The 19,844-nt window shown below is 33.4% G+C and overlaps 2 protein-coding genes across 9 annotated transcripts in view; both read right to left on the reverse strand.

The window, feature by feature from the left end:
• Nucleotides 1–19,844, reverse strand: part of LOC120432597 (RNA-binding protein 1) — a 454,616-nt gene that overhangs the window by 313,636 nt on the left and 121,136 nt on the right. The window lies entirely within an intron of this gene.
• The window catches only part of LOC120423495 (rap guanine nucleotide exchange factor 4), a 330,099-nt gene that overhangs the window by 25,015 nt on the left and 285,240 nt on the right, over nucleotides 1–19,844 (reverse strand). For all 7 annotated transcript variants that reach the window (XM_039587335.2, XM_039587332.2, XM_039587331.2 and 4 more), the window contains 4 exons: nucleotides 14,178–14,267; nucleotides 13,955–14,072; nucleotides 10,122–10,375; nucleotides 9,883–10,053 (listed from right to left, as the gene is read on the reverse strand). In XM_039587335.2, the coding sequence (XP_039443269.1) occupies nucleotides 9,883–10,053; nucleotides 10,122–10,375; nucleotides 13,955–14,072; nucleotides 14,178–14,267 (633 nt within the window). The remainder of the gene's footprint in view (nucleotides 1–9,882; nucleotides 10,054–10,121; nucleotides 10,376–13,954; nucleotides 14,073–14,177; nucleotides 14,268–19,844) is intronic.

Genomic DNA, 19,844 nt, shown 5'->3' on the forward strand with positions numbered 1-19,844 from the left:
CTTAAAAAAGGTAAAAGCCCACCTGGTGACCTTTGCCAACACTTTTCATTTCCGATTTTATCCGAAATTTCTTTCTACATTCATAGTACAGACCATGAGTGAGCATCTGAAACAAATTTGACATCTATCGACAATCCGGATCAATTTTTAGTGCGATTTACTTTTTGCCTTTCTTACTAAAGAAAGGTATAGGTTTTACTTTAAGGCTGGACGTCATTTTCATCTTCGTAAATATGTCGATTCATCATGAATTTTCTTCGGAAAAATCGTCAAAAAATCACACTGCATCGATTTTAGACGCATCGTCGCCAAGTCGACAAGTTGTCAAGTTGAGCTTCTAATGCTGGCGCGTACTGCTGGCGCGTCTTGTTATTGGGATCCATTAACTCTAATATGTGTTGGGTGCCCTATCGATTTTCATTTGCTACTATAGATATCGTATATTTTTCGGCTCTTTAGTACACAGTAAAAAAAATCATGGTAATATTACATCTGGGAAGGGGTACATCTTTTATGTCAGAAAAAATGTGTAATTGTACCTCTGAAAATGCTTATTTTTACCACTTTTCTGTTGTAATGTCACTTTTTCAGTCTAAATTGATGTAAAATTACATCATAAAAGTGGTAATATTCAACCTTCCAAAATTACACCTTCAAAATTTACATAGTATTTTACTGTGTATTATCATTATATGCATAACGGTCCAGTATTTGTTTTGAAACCTGCGACATGAGACCATTATGCGATTTAAATTTTGTCATTTATTTTTGTTGTGTGGTGGTCTAGAGGTTTTTGTCCTAACTACCTAACCTAACTTATATTTTATCTAGATCAGAGGCAAATGATTTAAATCTTGAGAAACATTGAGGTGAATTTTAAAGAGCTTTTAGAGAGTGGGGATCTTTTTAGAAAGTGGGGATCTTCTTCGAAAGTTCTTGGCTTGCTTCTTGTTGTTGGGTGAAAAAAGAAAGCTTTGATCGCAAGCGAGCGAGGGAGAGAACTTATATTCCTTTCCTCTCCACACTCGCGCTCACCGCACACGGCGCCTTGTGCTAAAGAGGCGATGGTGTAGAGGTATAACTTCAAGCGTTTTGTTGTTGTTTTTTTTTCGTTGCCAACTAGTGCTTCTTCTCGCTCGCGGGCAAAAAATCGCTGGCAACAGTGTCTGCGGCACATTCTGAAATGCCGCGCGGCGTGTACCTTTGAAAAAAACGGACAATACCAACACACAAAAGGGATCGTACCGAAGCTAAAAAACCAAAACCGCGGTGTGCGTTGTCACTGGCGCATGGGAAGCTTGCTATGATCGCGTTTGTCATAAACGCTTGTTTGAATACAAACTTACAAACATATTGTACGATTGAAAATATTCTTTTGGTGAAAATTGCGTTTTTTATTTCCTTTGGAAATCATATCATTTATAATACATTGCTTTCATCATAAGACTTTCTTTTGTGCTGACGTTATAAATAAACAAAGTCGATGTTATGAATTGAAAAAAGTTCTACCATTGTTATATTCTTTAGTAAGAAAGGCTCTATCTCACCCCAGGTGGGATTAAATCGGGTTTTTTTGCAATAGTTATCGTACTTAAAATATTTTGTTTTGACGCTTGCTTCAAAAACTTTAATTTAAGTGTGCTACAAGTTATAAGCTTGACCGTAGCTGAGAGATCGATACTGATACTACGGAACTTTGGATCAATTTTTTAAAGTCCCTTGAAAACTGAGAAAAAAGAATGTGAAAAGACATAACATGCTTTTCAGATTTCTAAAGTGAAAAGGTAGAATAAAATGCTTTAAAAAAAATCATGCTTCAATAATGCTTTTTCTTCCAGAGAACCAAGAGGATGCAGGAAATCAAACAATTTTCATGATTTAATGCGGTTTTTCTTTGCTGTCGTAGGTGGTTTCTGTGGAAAGAGGGAAACTTTGAAGCATGCTGGTGACGACCCACCACAACGGTGATGAGAAGGATGAGCTGTGGTTGTATGTTTTTTTTTTAATTATTTTTAATTCTTCCTACCTTTCTGCTTCAACTTGGCACTCGAGCTAATTTATAACTTTTTAAAAAGCTAATAAGCAATCACTAATGAGGCTGTGCCGGTTTCTTTGAAGAGTTTCGCGTGGCAATGAGTTATTACGGGGGAGTTGCGTCGAAAACAAATTTATTACTTTTTTTTTTGCAAAAGTTACTTCACGTTCAAATAAAACTCATTTCCAGCGCTAAATGGGTGAGTGGGCGAAGGGTAATAAAAGTTATAAAAATGGTACATAAAAACACATCAGTAACAGCTGGCTTGAATTGTACATATTTCCCTTTCATTAAGCTTTGATGGCAGTCATCCATCGCGTTACTCGTTAGAACGACCTACTAAAACCCACCCCACCGGTATACCGGGAAAGTGGAAAACTGTAAAAAGCTTTAGCAACACTATACTGCATCGAACGTTTAAGGGTGGGTGGTGATTGACGCGGATAGCGATTTTTCAGTACCCCTACCCTCCCTCTCCCTCTCATTTTCCAGGAGAAAAGTGAATGTATACACGGTAATTTGATTAATTGCACCCGGCAAGAATATCGGGGAGGTGGAAAACTCATTCGACGCTCGTGTCAATTTGACTGGAGTAAAACCAATTAGTTAGCGAGTGAAATATGTTTCAGATTCATTGTATTGGATTACTTTGCTGAATAGATTCTGCTAGTCTAGTGGTGCCATGGCACTGATAATATATTGGTATGCTGAGCAGAACTAATTTCCATATTTTTTTTTGAAATGTTTAATTTGCCTGCTGAGAAAATGACCGAGCCATGTAGCCCAGTGGTAACGCTTCCGCCTCGTAAGCGGTAGATCGGGGTTCAAATCCCGGCTCGGACCAACACAACTGGTGATCTTTTCCCTTCTGGAATCGATTGCTTAGTAAACGGAAGGTAGTGTATCGTCACAAACTGGACCTTATCACGACACCTTAGGGAGGCGACCTATGGAATGTTAACATTAACCTTAACATGTTAACATTAGTTGAGTAAAGAACTACCACTGAATCCGCTTTGTAAATGCCGGCCCCGATACTCTTCAAGGGTGTTCCCCTCAGGAACTGGGAAAGATTTACTTTTTTACTGCTGAGAAAATATTTTGATTTTCTACAATTTTTTGATTCGGGATTTTCAAAATTGTTTTTTGCATGTGACTCTTTTCAGAAGCAATTGAGCTAAAATATAAACAATGTTGATGTATTTTTGTCATTTTTTGTCATTTTTGTCATTTTTGTAATTTTTGTAATTTTTGTAATTTTTGTAATTTTTGTAATTTTTGTAATTTTTGTAATTTTTGTAATTTTTGTAATTTTTGTAATTTTTGTAATTTTTGTAATTTTTGTAATTTTTGTAATTTTTGTAATTTTTGTAATTTTTGTAATTTTTGTAATTTTTGTAATTTTTGTAATTTTTGTAATTTTCGTCATTTTTGTCATTTTTGTAATTTTTGTAATTTTTGTAATTTTTGTAATTTTTGTAATTTTTGTAATTTTTGTAATTTTTGTAATTTTTGTAATTTTTGTAATTTTTGTAATTTTTGTAATTTTTGTAATTTTTGTAATTTTTGTAATTTTTGTAATTTTTGTCATTTTTGTCATTTTTGTAATTTTTGTAATTTTTGTCATTTTTGTCATTTTTGTCATTTTTGTCATTTTTGTCATTTTTGTCATTTTTGTAATTTTTGTAATTTTTGTAATTTTTGTCATTTTTGTCATTTTTGTCATTTTTGTCATTTTTGTCATTTTTGTCATTTTTGTAAAATTCTTTTTTTAATTTTGTTTTTTTCCTTTTTATAAGACAAATCATGCAGCAGAAAAATCGAAATTGAAATATTTCTTAAGCAAACAATATTGACCCCATCCCGGACTAAATTTAATCTACCTCAACAGATTTTATATTGCTCCTTGGGTTGTACGCTGCTGCTTTCAATTACCATCAACAAGGACAACGAAAAGAAAGGACTCAATTTAATTTTCATTTATGCCACCCTTTTCTTGTAACGGTCTGCCGGTTAGTCGTTGGTCCCCCCCGGCAGCATCATCACCGGCAGAGATTCCTTCTTGAATTTCCAATATTCTTTTCGTTTTTTTTTTTCTCTCGAGTACTTTCTCCTTTCATTGTCCATCACTGGCAGACTTCAAGAGCCAACCCGGAGTGTACGCAAATTGTCTTTTGTAGCTCTTGTTTTTCCGAGGGGTTTTTCCAAGAACAAGAAATTTTCCAAAAGAGGGACAAAAACATCAAATCGGTTCCCCTTTTGAACAGATGAGTTGGACGATGGTTTCGATGTGCGTCTGGTTGTGTCCTGCAGTCAGAAATCTGTGCAGTGTCGTCCACCCTTAATTACTTCTTTGTTTTTCGCTTAGAGTGTAAAAGTTTTTCCTCGTCGTCAATGGGTGGAGCTTTTAACTGGAAATGGAGAGGAGGGATGAAAGTTTTCCTTTTCACAGGTTCGGCTTCATCTGGCAATTACGTGCCGTTTTATGCTGCTGCTGCCGCCATCAGAACATTGAAATGTGAAAGTTTTGCCCAAGTAAATGGGGATTAATTAACGGTCCGCCCCTCTTCTTCACGACTTCTTCACTGGGGCGAGATGATAGCGGTGCCCTGGTAGAATATCGTGTAAATTGCGTCGACCAGCAGATGGTGCTGAGTGATTAGTGTTTCATTGGAAGTGATTTCAGAGTGAATTGGAAAGTTGGTTCTGGTTTGGAGGAAACATATCAGTAACACGATGTTGGTTCAGGCTTAAAAAGTACATTTTTAACTGTCATAGTTAAAAAGTAAATCAACATTTTTTTTTGCAAATTCGCAAATTGACCCAAATACATTTTATGGTTGTAATGAGATAATTCAACTCATACTTTATTCTTTGTACTATTTTTTTTCTTTTTACAACAAATCGAAAAGATTTTTAAAAGTTTCATGTAGCCATTCACAAAAAAGCGATTTGTGATTTTGATGGGTCTCGATCTCAAGAATTGTTTGCAGGATTCGCTGATGTTTTTTTATTTGACCTGAACATCACAATTTTTTTTAAGGGGGATGTTGGTCAATTTCAACAGAGTACACTTTTGAACTAGGCCATAACCGATTTGGATCAAATCCCAAGTTTGGTGTCAAATAAACCATCTTTCTTTGTTTGGCACCGCCCTTATTTTCAATGATTCTTCAATAAAAAAAACTTCATTTTTTTAAATTTTCGTAACTTGCAGCTATTAGACCAAATGCCTTTCTTCTAGATGCATTTTATACGAATTTGTACAAGTAATGGGATTGTAAATTATATACTAACCTTTAAATGCATTTTTATATATTTGTTAACAGTTGTTTTGACCAATTTACCATTTTTATATTATTTTTTTTCACCATCGTTTTTCACGGACAATTTCACAAAAGAATCATTGAAAACCTTAAAGAAACAACCCTTCAAAGAAAAAACTTTGGAATTATTTAGACATTATTTAGTAAAGTGAAATAAAAATCGTATATCGGAATAAGAAGATGTGGTTGTAAAAAAAACAGTTTTCGAGAAATTTCAATCTGAAATAATAATCCAGTGAAGCTCTAGTTTGAGGGCTGATTTTTTTTTGTATCACACAAGTGATTCGTTATTTTATGTATAAAGATATTTATGTAAATTGTTGTCTGTTTAAAGGCATGTCTGAGTTTTGCAATTTTGGAACTTTTTGTTTCTCTTTTTCAAAATTTTCAAAACATATATTTTTCAATCAAAAAAAGCTATTTTAATTACCGTAAACCGTAAGGATTTAAAAGTCACCCGATAGGATTTCAATTTGTTTTTGGAATATTTTCCAACAGGTAAGGTTTTTCTCAAGATTATTATTTTTAAAACATGTACTGGGGTAGGCCACACAAAGTCCATGCACTATTTTGGAAAAAAAAGTTTTTTCAATAGTGTTTAGAAAAATAGTTACGTTAAAATTTCTTAGTTTAAATTCCGGGGTGACATCTTAAATATGATTTTAACAAGAAAAATATGACTATCAAATATTTTTCTTGTTAAAATCATATTTTAGATGTTCAAACTTTATTTGTACGTTAAATGTACCATCACTAAGGTTGCTGATACAGTTTTTAAGAAAAAAAAATCACTAATTAGTTAACTAAGTTTATAAGCTTTTTAACAAAATACATATAAATTTTAGGTAAAATTGTTAAAAAGTCGGAATTTTGCCTGAAATTTGTTAAAACTAGTTTTGTTTATAAAATTATCGATTTATATTGCATTTTATATAAATTCAAAACACGAATTACAAGTATTCACATTTGACATGAAATTTTTTCAACTGAAATTGCCTATAAATTATGAGATTTTTTTAAGCTGTGTTTCAAAAACACATATTATTTATTGTTTACAAACATGTTTAACCTTCTCCTAGTGGAAAATTGTCCAAAGAATCCAAAAATGCATTCCGTTTTCCGATTCAAAATCATGTTCATTGAGAAAATCATGACACTTTGAGAAGTTTAAAATAATGACTTTCATCAACATTTTCTTAACTATAGTTGACTTACTTTTTGAACTTTTCAAAATTTTATGAAAAGTTCTTTTTGAGGTACTTTGAACACTTCTCTACCACGGTCAGTATGATTCTAAACCATTCCATACGAATTTTAATTGTACTTTTCACTTTGCGGAAAAATCGCAAACCTATCAAAGTCACCCCGTTTTACGGTACTCATCTTCTCAATTTTAAGTCTTTATTATTCATTTATTCATCTCTTTTTGTTGACAGTGTTCCAGTTGTAATATAGTGACACTTTTTTCAGAATTTTTAAACTTGATTTTTTTTTTCAGTTTACACAGAAAAAAAATGATGGTAATATTAATCAGGAAATGGTGACAGATTTTGTGTAAAAAAAAATGATTAAATTTTACCCCAGATATATTAGATGTAATATTACTCAAAAAAATAGGTAATAATCAACCTGCAAAATTTCCAGCATTCCAAAATTCGAATTTTTCGAAAAAAAAACATGAACTTATTCTTGAAATTTTTAGTTTCTTTTTTTATTTTTATCTTCTCCTCATCCCCATTGACTTTGACTAGAGCCAATGAACAAAATCTTTAAATATAATTTGTACTAGCTGATTTGAATAATTTTTCATTTTTTGAAGTTTTTGTCCCTCGATTGTGGCCAAAGTCGAGGGGGGCAAAAAAAAGGAAATTGAAATTAAAAGCCATGATATTAACATTTGAAATTATGAAAAATATTAGCAACGGCATTATTTTCATTAAAATAAAGTGGGCAATTTCTGGTATTGGGAAGGATAGAAAGAGAGAAAAAAAAGTTTACGTCCTCTTTCAAAAATTTACGGTAAGACGGTGTAGAGAGAGAGTGTATCTCAAACATTCAAGAATGATTTGTTCTATGAAATTAATAAATTATGCTCCAACCAAACATTTTTAAAATATCTTGAAATTTCACTTTTATTTACACATTACGAAAATTTAAAGATGATCTCCGCTTTAAGTTTAAAAAGTAGGACTAAAAGGAAACGTATCAACACAGCAACAAAAAGTTGAATTTTGTATTGTTGAATATAACCTCTTCTTTGAGTAATATTACTTAAGAAAATTGTGTAAAAATGTGAACCTGATGAATATTTACAAGAAACTGATGAAAATTCATCATTTTCTGATGTAATATAACACATTATTTTGACACAAAATCTGTCACCATTTCCTGATGAATATTACTATAATTTTTTTTTCTGTGAAGTTTGAAGTTTGTTTCCAAAACTGGAAAATGAAAATAAGTCCAACAACATGCCAATTTGAGAATTTATTTAAAAGAGACTAACATTGAAATTGATGAGCTGCTCATAGAAGCATAGTTGTCTCATGTGAAATTTTCTGATGGTTTGATTTCGCTAACCACTGCTAAAAATATCTGACAGTACACAGAAAAAAATGATGGTAATATTCATGGTGACAGATTTTGTGTAGAAAAAAATGTGTAATATTACATCAGGAATTGGTGAATTTTCATCAGTTTCTCACTTTTACACATTTTTTGAGTAATATCAGTCAAAAAATAGGCAATATTCAACCAACCAAATTTCTGTTGATTTAGCTGTAACTCTGACAGAAGTTCTTCTTTAAGTGGTAGCTGCAAAAATGACAATTGTCATTCTAGTTCCCGAATTTTCCCGATCCTTCTTTAAAAAATATGGCTGATTAAAATGAAACTGTTTTCCCAAACAATGATTTTTGTTCTGAACTGATAGCTTTTTTTACTGGTTCGTAAAAGTCCTCTGCAAAATTTCACTTTGTATAATCGAATCACGAATTTTTGTTTCTTTTCTTTTTCAAATTTGGCCCCCAAAATGCTCTAAGGTGATTTGGAAATTTGAATCCAACATGGCGGCAAATTTAGGAACGCAGCAAGAATCGATCAGATGCACATTTTTTTGAAGGATATCAACCGATCAAGCATTTGCTGCAAAATCCTGCCAAAATCCATTAAAAATTTACCCTCAAGCAGCTAAAAACCCCATTCCATTTTCTCCCATTGAACGCATTTCCCGTCTATATCCTGCCACCTCACAGCTGGATATAGATTAGAAGAGCTTTCTCTCTTTTTCCTGCCTGCCAAGTTGACTTTACTGCTTGTTTGAGAACGGAAAAAAGCTCCTTCCTCCATTTTATACTTTGACGTAACAAAACCCGAGTCCTCCAGCGGGAATCCGAGCGATTTGAAATCTTTTGCCTTTCTGGTTCAACTTTTCTGTTCGAAATAAAAAAAAAACGACAATGGAAAAGTGACTTCCCGGCGACGCTATCCGCGCCCCGTCCAAAAGGACTTTTCGCTGTAAGCTGAGTGAAAAGTTAATTCCCGGGGTTTCCCTCCGTGTCACTCCGGAGGTTCGTTTCAAGTGCTTCACGGGTTTGGCTGGATTGTACTTTGCAGTGAGAGGGGGAGATTTTCCGCAATTGTTGTACCTTCATGTTGAGTTAGACAACAACTACCGAATTTCTCGAAAGTTTTCCCTTGGCTTGGTGCGGACGGGATTTGCTTTATGTGAGCCGATCTAATTTATGGTGGCACATTTGTTTGCTCGAGAAACCTGGAAAATTTCAACTTTAGATGCAACTTTTTGCCCTCCCCGCGTCCGTCAGAAGAATGCAGTCTTCTGTGGATGGGGAAGGGGAAGGCAGGACCAAGTTGTGCAACTCTGCAGGCTCCAACTGCTTGCATCCTGTGGAGATGAATTTATGGCCCAGGAGTTTCCTCCGACGGAACCGACCGACGACGGTGAAGACAAGGAAAACGATGAATTACTTGAGATGTTGGGTTAAATTTGCACTGGATGCTGTGAGTTGAGATCCAGACAATGTTTGAATGAGAAATTCATGAGATTTGTTGTACTTCGAGTGAAATTAAAGGTAGATTTTGAACTCAAGCCAAGCCAGTTCCGAGAAAATCGGTTAAAAAGGTTCGTCACTTCTCAAGGTTGAAACTCATCAAAATAGTGAATTCAACTCTGCTCGAGTCACGACAACAAGATTCCAATCGTTGACTTCCTCCAACTATACCGGTGGAATCCCTCTGACTTCACAACTTCCGAAAAAGAAAAGCTACGAATTCGATTTTGATATTGACATAATCCCCCTGATTCTTTGTGGAAAGGAAGCGCTTCAGGAAAAAGTTTTGCCAGTTGATTCAACAGCTTGAAACAAATAGCATGAAAGTGCACTTTTGGGAAATATTTTCTGCTTCTTGACAGGGACCTGTCTTTCGACTCTCGTTTTAGCCAGTTGTACAATGTTGCATTCCGCTCTTTTGGCATATAAAATTAAATTTAAAACCACTCACCTTATTGAAGTGATGCCTTCCGAAGGTGTGATACAGCAGCTCGTACTCGTGCACCGCCCAGAACAGGTCCCAATCGAACAGGGTCATGTGGTAGGCCACGTCCTTGGTCGGCAGCGCCTCAAAGTCCATGTCCAGGGCCTCCGTCGGAAGTTCCTGCTCCGGCAGCGGAGTCTACACCCGAATTCCACAAAAATTACTATTTTACCACAAGAAAACAAAGCGCATCCCCAATCACCTACCAGTGCGTCCAGGTGGTCCTTCGGTGACACGAAGACCCGCCCGCCCAGGCTGAGCGCCGTCGGGATGCTGACGTCGTTGTCCTTGTAGACGGTCCGCTCGCCGTTCGACTTGACCTCGACGAGCAGCAGGTCCTCGGGCATCCGCGCCAGCTGCAGCTTGTCGGCGGCGCACGCCTTGATGACCTCGGCCGTGGCCGCCATCGGGAAGCGCAGCGTGCAGTACGTGTGGTCCGCGCAGTACACCCGGAAGATGACTGGAACGGGAGAGGTATAAAAGAGTTACGTTTGACTTATTTCAAGCTTTTAGCACTCGTTTTTGACATTGAAATTTTTAATGGATGAACACTTCGTTAAGTTTGTCAAATCATTAATTTTATGAAATAATTTCTACGGTTCGAAAATATAATCAAGCAAACTTAGATTTTCCAGGTATGGTCCTGCACGGAGAAAAATGAGTTCCCAAAAGCGAGAACAAGCGTTCATCAAATATGGGAACCTTGAACAAAGCACCATGAAATTTGAACACTTTGTTCGTGGTTCCCATTTTTCATGGAACTCATTTAGACGATTCTGGCGGTTTTTTTTTTGTTGATTTTGTCGATTTGGTTGATTTTGGTGAATTTTATCATTTTCGCCATTTTAAAGATTTTTATAATTTTCCGAATTTGATGATTTAGAACATTTTTTACATTTTAGTCATTTTGATGATTTTGATAATTTTTTCTCATTTTGGTGAGTCATTTTCGCAATTTTGTCGATTTAATTGATTTTGACCATTTTTGACATTTTAGTAATTTTGATGATTTTGACGATTTTGGTGACTTTGATAATTTTTGACATTTTAGTGATTTTGGTCATTTTTGCAATTTTGTCGATTTTGTTGATTTTGGTGATTTAAATAATTTTTGACATTTTAGTAATTTTGGCCATATTTGCAATTTTGTCGATATTGTTGATTTTGGTGATTTTGATCATTTTTGATATTTCAGTAATTTTGATGATTTGGACGATTTTCGTGATGATGATCATTTTTAACATTTAAATGATTTTGGTGATTTTTGTAATTTTGACCATTCTAATGATTTTAATAATTTTGCCGATTTTAATCATTTTTGACATTTTTTTGATTTTGGTCACTTTCGCAATTTTGACAATTTTGTCATTTTGGTGATTTTGATCATTTATGACATTTTAGTAATTTTGATAATTTTGCCTATTTTGGTGATTTTGATCATTTTTGACATTTTAGTGATTTTGGTCATTTTCCCAATTTGGACGATTTTGCTGATTTTTGTGATTTTGATCATTTTTGAAATTTTAGTAATTTGGATGATTTTGCTGATTTTGGTGATTTTGATCATTTTTGACATTTTAGTAATATTGATAACTACGATTTTGGTGATTTTGATCATTTTTTGCAAATTTGGCGATTTTGTCATTTGGTTGATTTTGATCATTTTTGACATTTTAGTAATTTTGATGATTTTGCCGATTTTTGTGATTTTGATAATTTTTGACATTTTTGTGATTTTGTCGCAATTTTGTCGATTTTGTTTATTTTGGTGATTTAAATAATTTTTGTCATTTTAGTAATTTTGGCTATTTTTGCAATTTTTTCGATTTTGTTGATTTTGGTGATTTTGATCATTTTTGACATTTTAGTAATTTTGATGATTTTGACGATTTTGGTGATTTGATCATATTTAAACATTCAAGTGATTTTGATGAGTTTGGTGATTTTAATATTTTTTGCCATTTTAATGATTTTTATAATTTTTCCAATTTTGATCATTTTGACATTTTGGTGATTTTGGTCATTTTCGCTATTTTGACGATTTTGTCAGTTTGGTGATTTTGATCATTTTTGACATTTTAGTAATTTTGATAATTTTGCCGATTTCGGTGATTTTTATCATTTTTGTGTTTTTGGTCATTTTTGCAATTTTGGCGATTATGTTATTTTGGTGATTTTGATCATTTTTGACATTTTCGCAATTCTGTCGATTTTGTTGATTTAGGTGATTTTGATCATTTATGATTTTAATAATTTTGATGATTTTGACGATTTTGGGATTTTGATCATTTTTGACATTTTAGTAATTTTGATGATTTTGACGATTTTGGTGATTTTCATTATTTTCGCCATTTTAATGATTTTGAAAATTTTGCCGATTTTGGTGATTCTAATCATTTTTGACATTTTAGTAATTTTGATAACTACGATTTTGGTGATTTTGCTCATTTTTGAAATTTTTGTGATTTTGGTCATTTTTGCAATTTTGGCGATTTTGGCTTTTTGGGATTTTGATTAATTTTGACATTTTAGTAATTTTGAGGATTTTGTCGATTTTGGTGATGTTGAGCATTTTTAACATTGTAGTGATTTTGATGATTTTCATCATTTTTGCCATTTTAATGATTTTTTATCGATATTGTTGATTTTTGTGTTTTTTATAAATTTTGACTTTTTAGTAATTTTGGCCATTTTCGCAATTTTGGCGATTTTGCTGATTTTGGTGATTTTCGTCATTTTTAACATTTTAGTGATTTTGGTGATTTTCATCACTTTCGCCATTTTAGCGATTTTGATGATTTTGAAGATAAAGGTGATTGTGATCTTTTTTGACATTTTAGTGATTTTGGCCATTTTGGCAATTTTGTTGATTTTCATATTTTTTTGACATTTTAGTGATTTTGATGATTTTTGTCATTTTAGAGATATCGGTGATTTTGGAAGTTCTTGGCATTTTAAAAATAATTGCGTATTTTTTTTCGAAAATACTCATTTTTTTATAATTCGTAATATGGGCATCAAACGAAGTGAAATTGTGTTTGCATTTTTGCTTTATTATAATTATTTTAATGACTAACAACTTTATAAAATACCGTATTTTTGCGAAAATACTCAAATATCAAACGAAACGAAATTTTGTGTGCATTTTCAATTTATTCAAATGGTTTTGTTATATACTAAAATTTTCACAAATTACGGTATTTTTTTTTTCAAATCACGATTGTTTTAATTTGCAATATGGGTATGAACTTTGAAATTTTTTTGCTTTTTTTGCAGTTATTTTTTTTCGTGAAAAACATATCTTTTTACAAAGGTATTTTTAAATTTAAATTTTCATTCTAATTTTAGTATATTTGAAAAAAATGTGGTGTTTTGTTTGAAAATATATTATTTTTCAAACAAAACTATAATTAAGTGAAAATACAAAAAATTATGCAAAGTATGCGAATTTGATATTTTTTGAAAAAGTACGAAATTTTGTGAAAATTTCAGTATTTGACGTAAAAACTCTAGTAAAAAGAAAATGCATCCAAAATTTCGATTCGTTTGATACTCATATTGCAATTTATGAAATTTGTGTACTTTCGAAAAATGCGAAAATGCACACTAAATTTCGCTTCGTTTGAACCCAAGGGGAAATTCTCGTATGTTTGGCTAAGCTAAGCACTCGCTCTTAACTCCTTACAATTTGCTGATTTTCACTATTTCAACAATATATTTTATAAAATGCTTAATTTGAGCTAAATTAAACTTCAAAGTGTGATATGGCAACAAAAAGGCATGATATTGCAGATTTTAAAAATGCGAGTATTTCGGAAAAAAAATTGAAGTACTCTTAGATTTATTTTAAAAATATTTTAAGTGTGTTTTTTTTAACTAAAGGTCGTGCATGAACCACGTAGCCTTCAAATTTCCAATTATTAAATTATCAGGCTGTTTTTTCATTCAAGAATGACAGGAAAAGTAAATAGTTTCACAACGAAATTGCCAACAAAATATTTTCACACCCCAAAAAACGAGCGTGTCAATAGATACTCACTATCATCGTCCGGTCTGATAACAGTCTTTGTAGAGTGAGTGTTTCCACTGAATAGGCAAATGGGTTGTCCGTTGGGTGGCAATTTCCACTTCTGGCTCGCGTTCATCTGTCGGTCTTCCTGGCGAGGGGCGCAAAAAAGAAAAGAAAAGGGGGAAAAGATAAAAAATATAGTTGTAAAATGGCACCCAAGAGCGAGTAAAAAAAAGAGACAAGCTTTCCCTACTTGATATCGAGCTAATTGCGTTAGCACGTGGTGTATGATGCTGGCTTCCTCCTGGAGCAGACCTTCCGACTCGACATCTGTTGCAATATCCTGGAGTGGGGGTGAAAAATGAGAGAGAGAGAAATTTGTACAATAAGATAATGCAACATTTATTGTTCTTCTTTTGTTCTTGTAGAGAAGTTGTTCATGCTTTTGTTAAGGGAAAAAACTCCAAGGAAAAGTTGAAGAGTTTGAACTTGACCCACTTTTGTTCATTCTCGTCACGAAGTAGACAACAGATTGGCTATCATGTCGGAAAAATGATGATCATATCGATAACTCGTACGTGAATTGCCTCAAGTTGAGTTTTTATCTTGAAAATAAGATTGAAGAGTGCGAGAGAGTGGCACGAATGATTTTCCCAGCCAATAAGATGGAGAGCATTCTTTAGCAGCTAGCTTTTCCAATCAGAGCGCGCGAACGACGAGCAAATTTAATTTTCTTCGTTTGCATTTCTGGTTAGTAGCAGCAATTCGCGATGGCGCAGGAATTGCTTTTGCCAGCTCGAGCGTTTTGTGAAAGGATCCGTTGCTTGCGTTTTTTTTTTATTCATCTAGAATTCAGCGACTGAATGTAAACGGGTAGCTAAAATTCAGTTGGGGAATCAAACGCTTGCAAAAACGAATCGGATTTTCTATCTACTGCCTGTTGAAGGATCTTGAAATTTGTAGAAATAAAACTTTCTGGCTGTCGAATCCATCTAGATTTTAAGTCGCTGGGCCATATTTGTTAAAAATATATTTGCAACCGCCTTATTAATTTGAACAAAGAATTGAACAATCTTTTCAAAACTTTAACAATTGATTTTTAAGTCAAAATAAATAATGCTTTGATGGACAATAAGGATGGTACAAATATTTTTAAAAGTATTTGTCACCCCCTCCTTCAAAATCGGCCCGTAAAATCAGGGGGATTTGGACCAAACTTGGAGGGAATGTTCATCTATCGATAGTTAACAGAAATCCCATGTTTGGTGTTGATTGGACCATCTAAAAACTTTTTTTTTCTTTTAATCATAACTTTGCAACTATTTGAGCAAAAGACTTTCTACAGTTTGCATTTTATAAAAAAAAATGTCCAAGGAATTCGATAAAAATAACATTTAAACCCTTAAATGCCCCCTTATATTATATTTTAACGTTTTAAGTTTTCAAATTCAGTTTTGACCAATTCGTCATATTTTTAATTGTTTTATTTTATCACCATAGTGTTCCCCGGACAGTTTTACATAATAATCAATGTAGACCTCAAAATAAATAAACTATTGGCGAGATACAGCGATTTTACTAAAAATTTTGCGCAGCACACTATTCTATGAATTCAAATCTGAAATATGTTTCTCACATATAAAAACCGAACTATCGGAATTCTTCCCTTTTCGTTGAAAAGTACCCTATGTACTTCCGAGTGCTGCGCAAAATCAAACTTTTCAGTAAAATCGCTTTTTCTCGCCAATAGTTCATTTTAGTTTGAGGTTTACATTGATTACTATACTAAATTGTCCGGGGAACACGATGGTGGTAAAATAAAAAAATAGAAATTATTAAAAAAAATCAGAAAACTTCAAAACGTCAATGCAAATTTAAGTTCAATCAACTGGAACTAATTTAAAATGTATTCCCCGGCGTTTAGAATCATTTTTAACAAGTTAGGGTTTATTCAAAAATCCTTTGAATTTTTGAAAATTTGAGCAGGTTTTTTTTCACTTTATTTTTTGTTTTTGTCAAATTATTATTTTTGGAAAACTAATGATTGCAAACAACTGATACTGCCCATGTTCGCATAAAAGTCCCTGAATACAAAAGAGACAAGTTTGTCCCACACATAAGGCTACGTGTTACGTGTTCACGAAAAAACTGGAAATCCTCCTGATTTCTGAACAAAGTACTGGATGTTTTAGGCTCTTCTGAAAGATCACACGATTTTGAACCAAACTGCATCAATAACTCAAAAGTAACAAAAATGCATATGGGACATTTATGCGATCAAAAAAAAAATGCAATTTAAATCACTTTTTTTTGTCATTCTAATGTTGAGATTATGGCTTGTTATTTCGAATTTTTTATTTTTTTATATCACGCACCTTCCCTCCCCCCCCCCTTCAGCCAGAACCGAGGGACAAAAAATTTGAAAAATATTTGCTTCGGCCTAGTTGAAATAAAAAAAGAACAAAAACATCAAACCTGCTAATCAAACTTACCTTAAAAGTTTTTGGTAGAAGAATAAGGCTAGTAAAAAAAAATCTATTTTTTTTCCTCGAACCTTCTCAAGTTCAAAGTGTTTGAAAAATATAATGATATGTAAAATGTTGATATTTTAATTCATTGAAATAAGACAATCCTTCAACTTCATGAATAACTTAACTGAAATAATCAATCAATTCGTGGAATTTAAAATATTTTTAAAAGTATAATTTTGGGTGTAAGCATATCTCATAATCTATAATAAGTCATCATAAGTATAATCTTTTTTTCTTCGTATGTAATAAGAACTGGAGGTCAATGTTATTTATATTTCAATGAATTTAAAAATAATCTGCTTATACTTGAAAATTTAATTTCGGTCGAACCGTTATTATTATGTTTTTCAAAAATCCTTCAACCCTGGACCAACACGAGAAAATGCGGTTTTGTAAAGAAAATCAAATCTTTATTTGTACATTTTTGAACCTTTAAAGCTCACAATGTTTGATTTTTATTTGCTTAAATTTCATCTTTGGAGGTTTTAAAAATATAGCTGACAAAAACTAAAAAATTAAAAACGTTCTCCGATAAAAATGGGCAGTTCCGTTGAATTGTGCTGAATAGTTCCATAAAATAATAGAAAAATGATTTCTACATATATTTTTTCGAGCAGTTTTTGAAAAATTGATTTTTCTTAAATCAATTTCTGTGCATTTCATATTGTTAGAAACATGAACAGAAGTTTAAAATGTTTGTTAGAGTTTTCAAAAATGACTTGTGTACAAACTAGTTGCTTATTTTTGCAAAATTAGAAATTTTCAAAATTAAAAAAAAAAATAATAAAAGCTCTCTCAACTTTCTATGGTTCGATCATAGTTCGTTTTTTTAATTTAATGAAAGTTTAATAAATTTTGAATTTTTTTTCTGGGCAGCTTTTGAAATAACATATTTGTGAAGTTTTTTTGTTGATGCGACTTTTTGAGAACATTAATTACATGAATTGCTGGGAGTTTTGGCAGTTTTTAGCGGGGCATAAATTTTGGAAAAATATTTGCAACTGCCTAAGTTAATATTATAAATAACTAGTAGTTGATAAAAGCTAACTGACTGATTAAGAGTTTCTCAAAGGAAATTTTGAAATATTCTTGGGCAATACTCAGTTATAAAAATTTCCAGTTATTTCAAGTTTTTGATTCGTGATTTCTTCCAGTCAGGCAAGCAATCCCTTGTACTGTTAAATTCCTTCCACCGCATTATCTCACAAATCGAATTTTCCAATCGCATATTTATTATCATGTCTGTCAGGATCAGTCTGGCGTGCGCTTCCACTGCATCAAGATGATTTATAATCATAACGATAATAATAAAAAATAACGCACACCAGAGTCTCGCCCTGTTATGGAGTGTGCATATAGCATTTTCCTTCGGGGGAAAAAAGGATTTCCCGAGGAAGCAGCAGCATGTGAGATGGAAACTCCAATCCTGCGATGCGATCATCAATGATGATGATGTATGACACACCAGTGCGCGCACCAGGAAATAGCCAGAGCTCTTTCCAAGTCGTGAATGCAAATCCCGCCACTTTGTTCGGAACACGTGTCATATTTTGTCGGTTTGCTTTTGGGGTGGGATTGAAATTGTTTGTTAACATGAGGCATTGATAAATATTGTTCCTTTGGCATGAAATTTACGGGGCTGCAGAGGGTAGGAACCAGGTGAGTGGATTTGGACGGTAAATATTTTGCACATGTTTTATTGTTGACTTTGGGACGAAATCAAAATTTATTTGGTTGATTTGAATAACAATAATAATAGTTTTTTTCTTCCGTAGTGTTTTCTTCTTGTCACTTGTTGTTATTTTTTGTCAGAAAACTAATATTGTTTAATGTTAGAAAATCATTTTTAAATGGAATAAAATCTACCACTTTGCTGGATGATGTTACATAACTTTGTACAAATAGTATCCAATGAGTTTGGCAATTTAAAAACATTGATTCCAAAATTACTCATAAACATTTCTGTTTAAAGGTAGTGTAATCAATCTTTAATACGTTCGTCTTAAAGTATGACCCAATGTGCCACTTTCTTAACAATTTGTCGTCCTCGTCCCCCGGTGGAGCGTGTTAAACGTCGATCCAAAACGGATTATGTTTTCATCGACAAGGATCAAATTGCTGATAAGTCCTTTCCCCGCTCCACACGCGCCGCCTGCTGGGTAAACTGTTTTGCTGGAGATAAATCCTCCCAGCAGGAGAAAAAGGCACTTGTGGGTGTGTGTCCTTTTCACATCAAAAGGCAATCAAGAACTGGTTGGCTGGTTGGTGCCCAGGACGATGATTTTAATCACGTATGGGTGCCAACGCCGTCATCCTGGATGGTCGTTATGGCAGAAAGGATGCTTTTCTGCTCGAGTTGAATGGTGGTGTCTAAGGATGACGATGGTCTTGTTTCTAAGGTGACACGCTCTGATTCGTCACGTGTGAAGGGGTGGGAGTTGGTGGGAAAATCAATTGATAGTTTTTTTTGCTTTTTTTTCTCTAGAAGGTGACAACACTGATGGGGACGAAGAACAAAGGTGAGGACGTTGGTGTGTTGCAACAGGTGCTAATTGTTTCATGTCAGACGAAGTGGTGTTATCTTGAAAATTGCCACTGACAGCTGCTGATAAGGAGGATAGCTGTATTTAAGGGGGAAAAACTTATATAGGACTTACTGTTTGAAACATTATTCAGTTCTGATATTATTTAACAAAATATTGATTTTATTATTTTTTATATCAAGAATACGATTTCTTTAAAAATGTATGAGCTATATAATTTCAAATGCAAGAAGAAAATTTTCTAGAAGCAAGTTGCTAACTTTAAAAGTGTTTCAAGATTTTCAACATATTCAATTTCAAGCATTTAACAATTACTAATTTAAAAAACGTTTTAGAGGTACAATAAAAGCTAATTTCACCGGCGTCTCCATTGAATTTCCCTTTTTGGATCGAATCCATGTAGGCGCTTGGTTGCTTGAAATATTTACACAAATTTTGGACAGCCGGAAATTGTATACCATTGGTTTAAACAGCCTCGAGCATCTAAACTCTAAAAACATATCGTCGCCGTCGTGCTAACTTGTCATACGTGCATTTTGGGCCAAATTGAGTTAAGAACGCCATTTTGTGCAGCTCACAATGCCACATCTTTTGGCCTTCACAGATCCCCAAAATTCGATTTCAATCCTAAGATATTCAATGAAAACCAAAAAAGCTCCGAAAATTTTTGTCACTTTTCATATGAAAGAAAATTCAATCTTGTCGTGCTATCTTGTCACTCCCTGAAAATTGATGTAAGTGAGACAAAGGCCAAAGGGATTTCAGGTCAGGATGCGTTTGACGCACGTAAAAGCTGGACTACCGTAAACATTTGTAATTATAACTCGGGACTCCGGCAACCAAATT

This window comes from Culex pipiens, chromosome 3 (genome assembly GCF_016801865.2).
Source record: "Culex pipiens pallens isolate TS chromosome 3, TS_CPP_V2, whole genome shotgun sequence".
In the NCBI taxonomy this organism is placed as follows: Eukaryota; Metazoa; Arthropoda; class Insecta; order Diptera; family Culicidae; genus Culex; species Culex pipiens.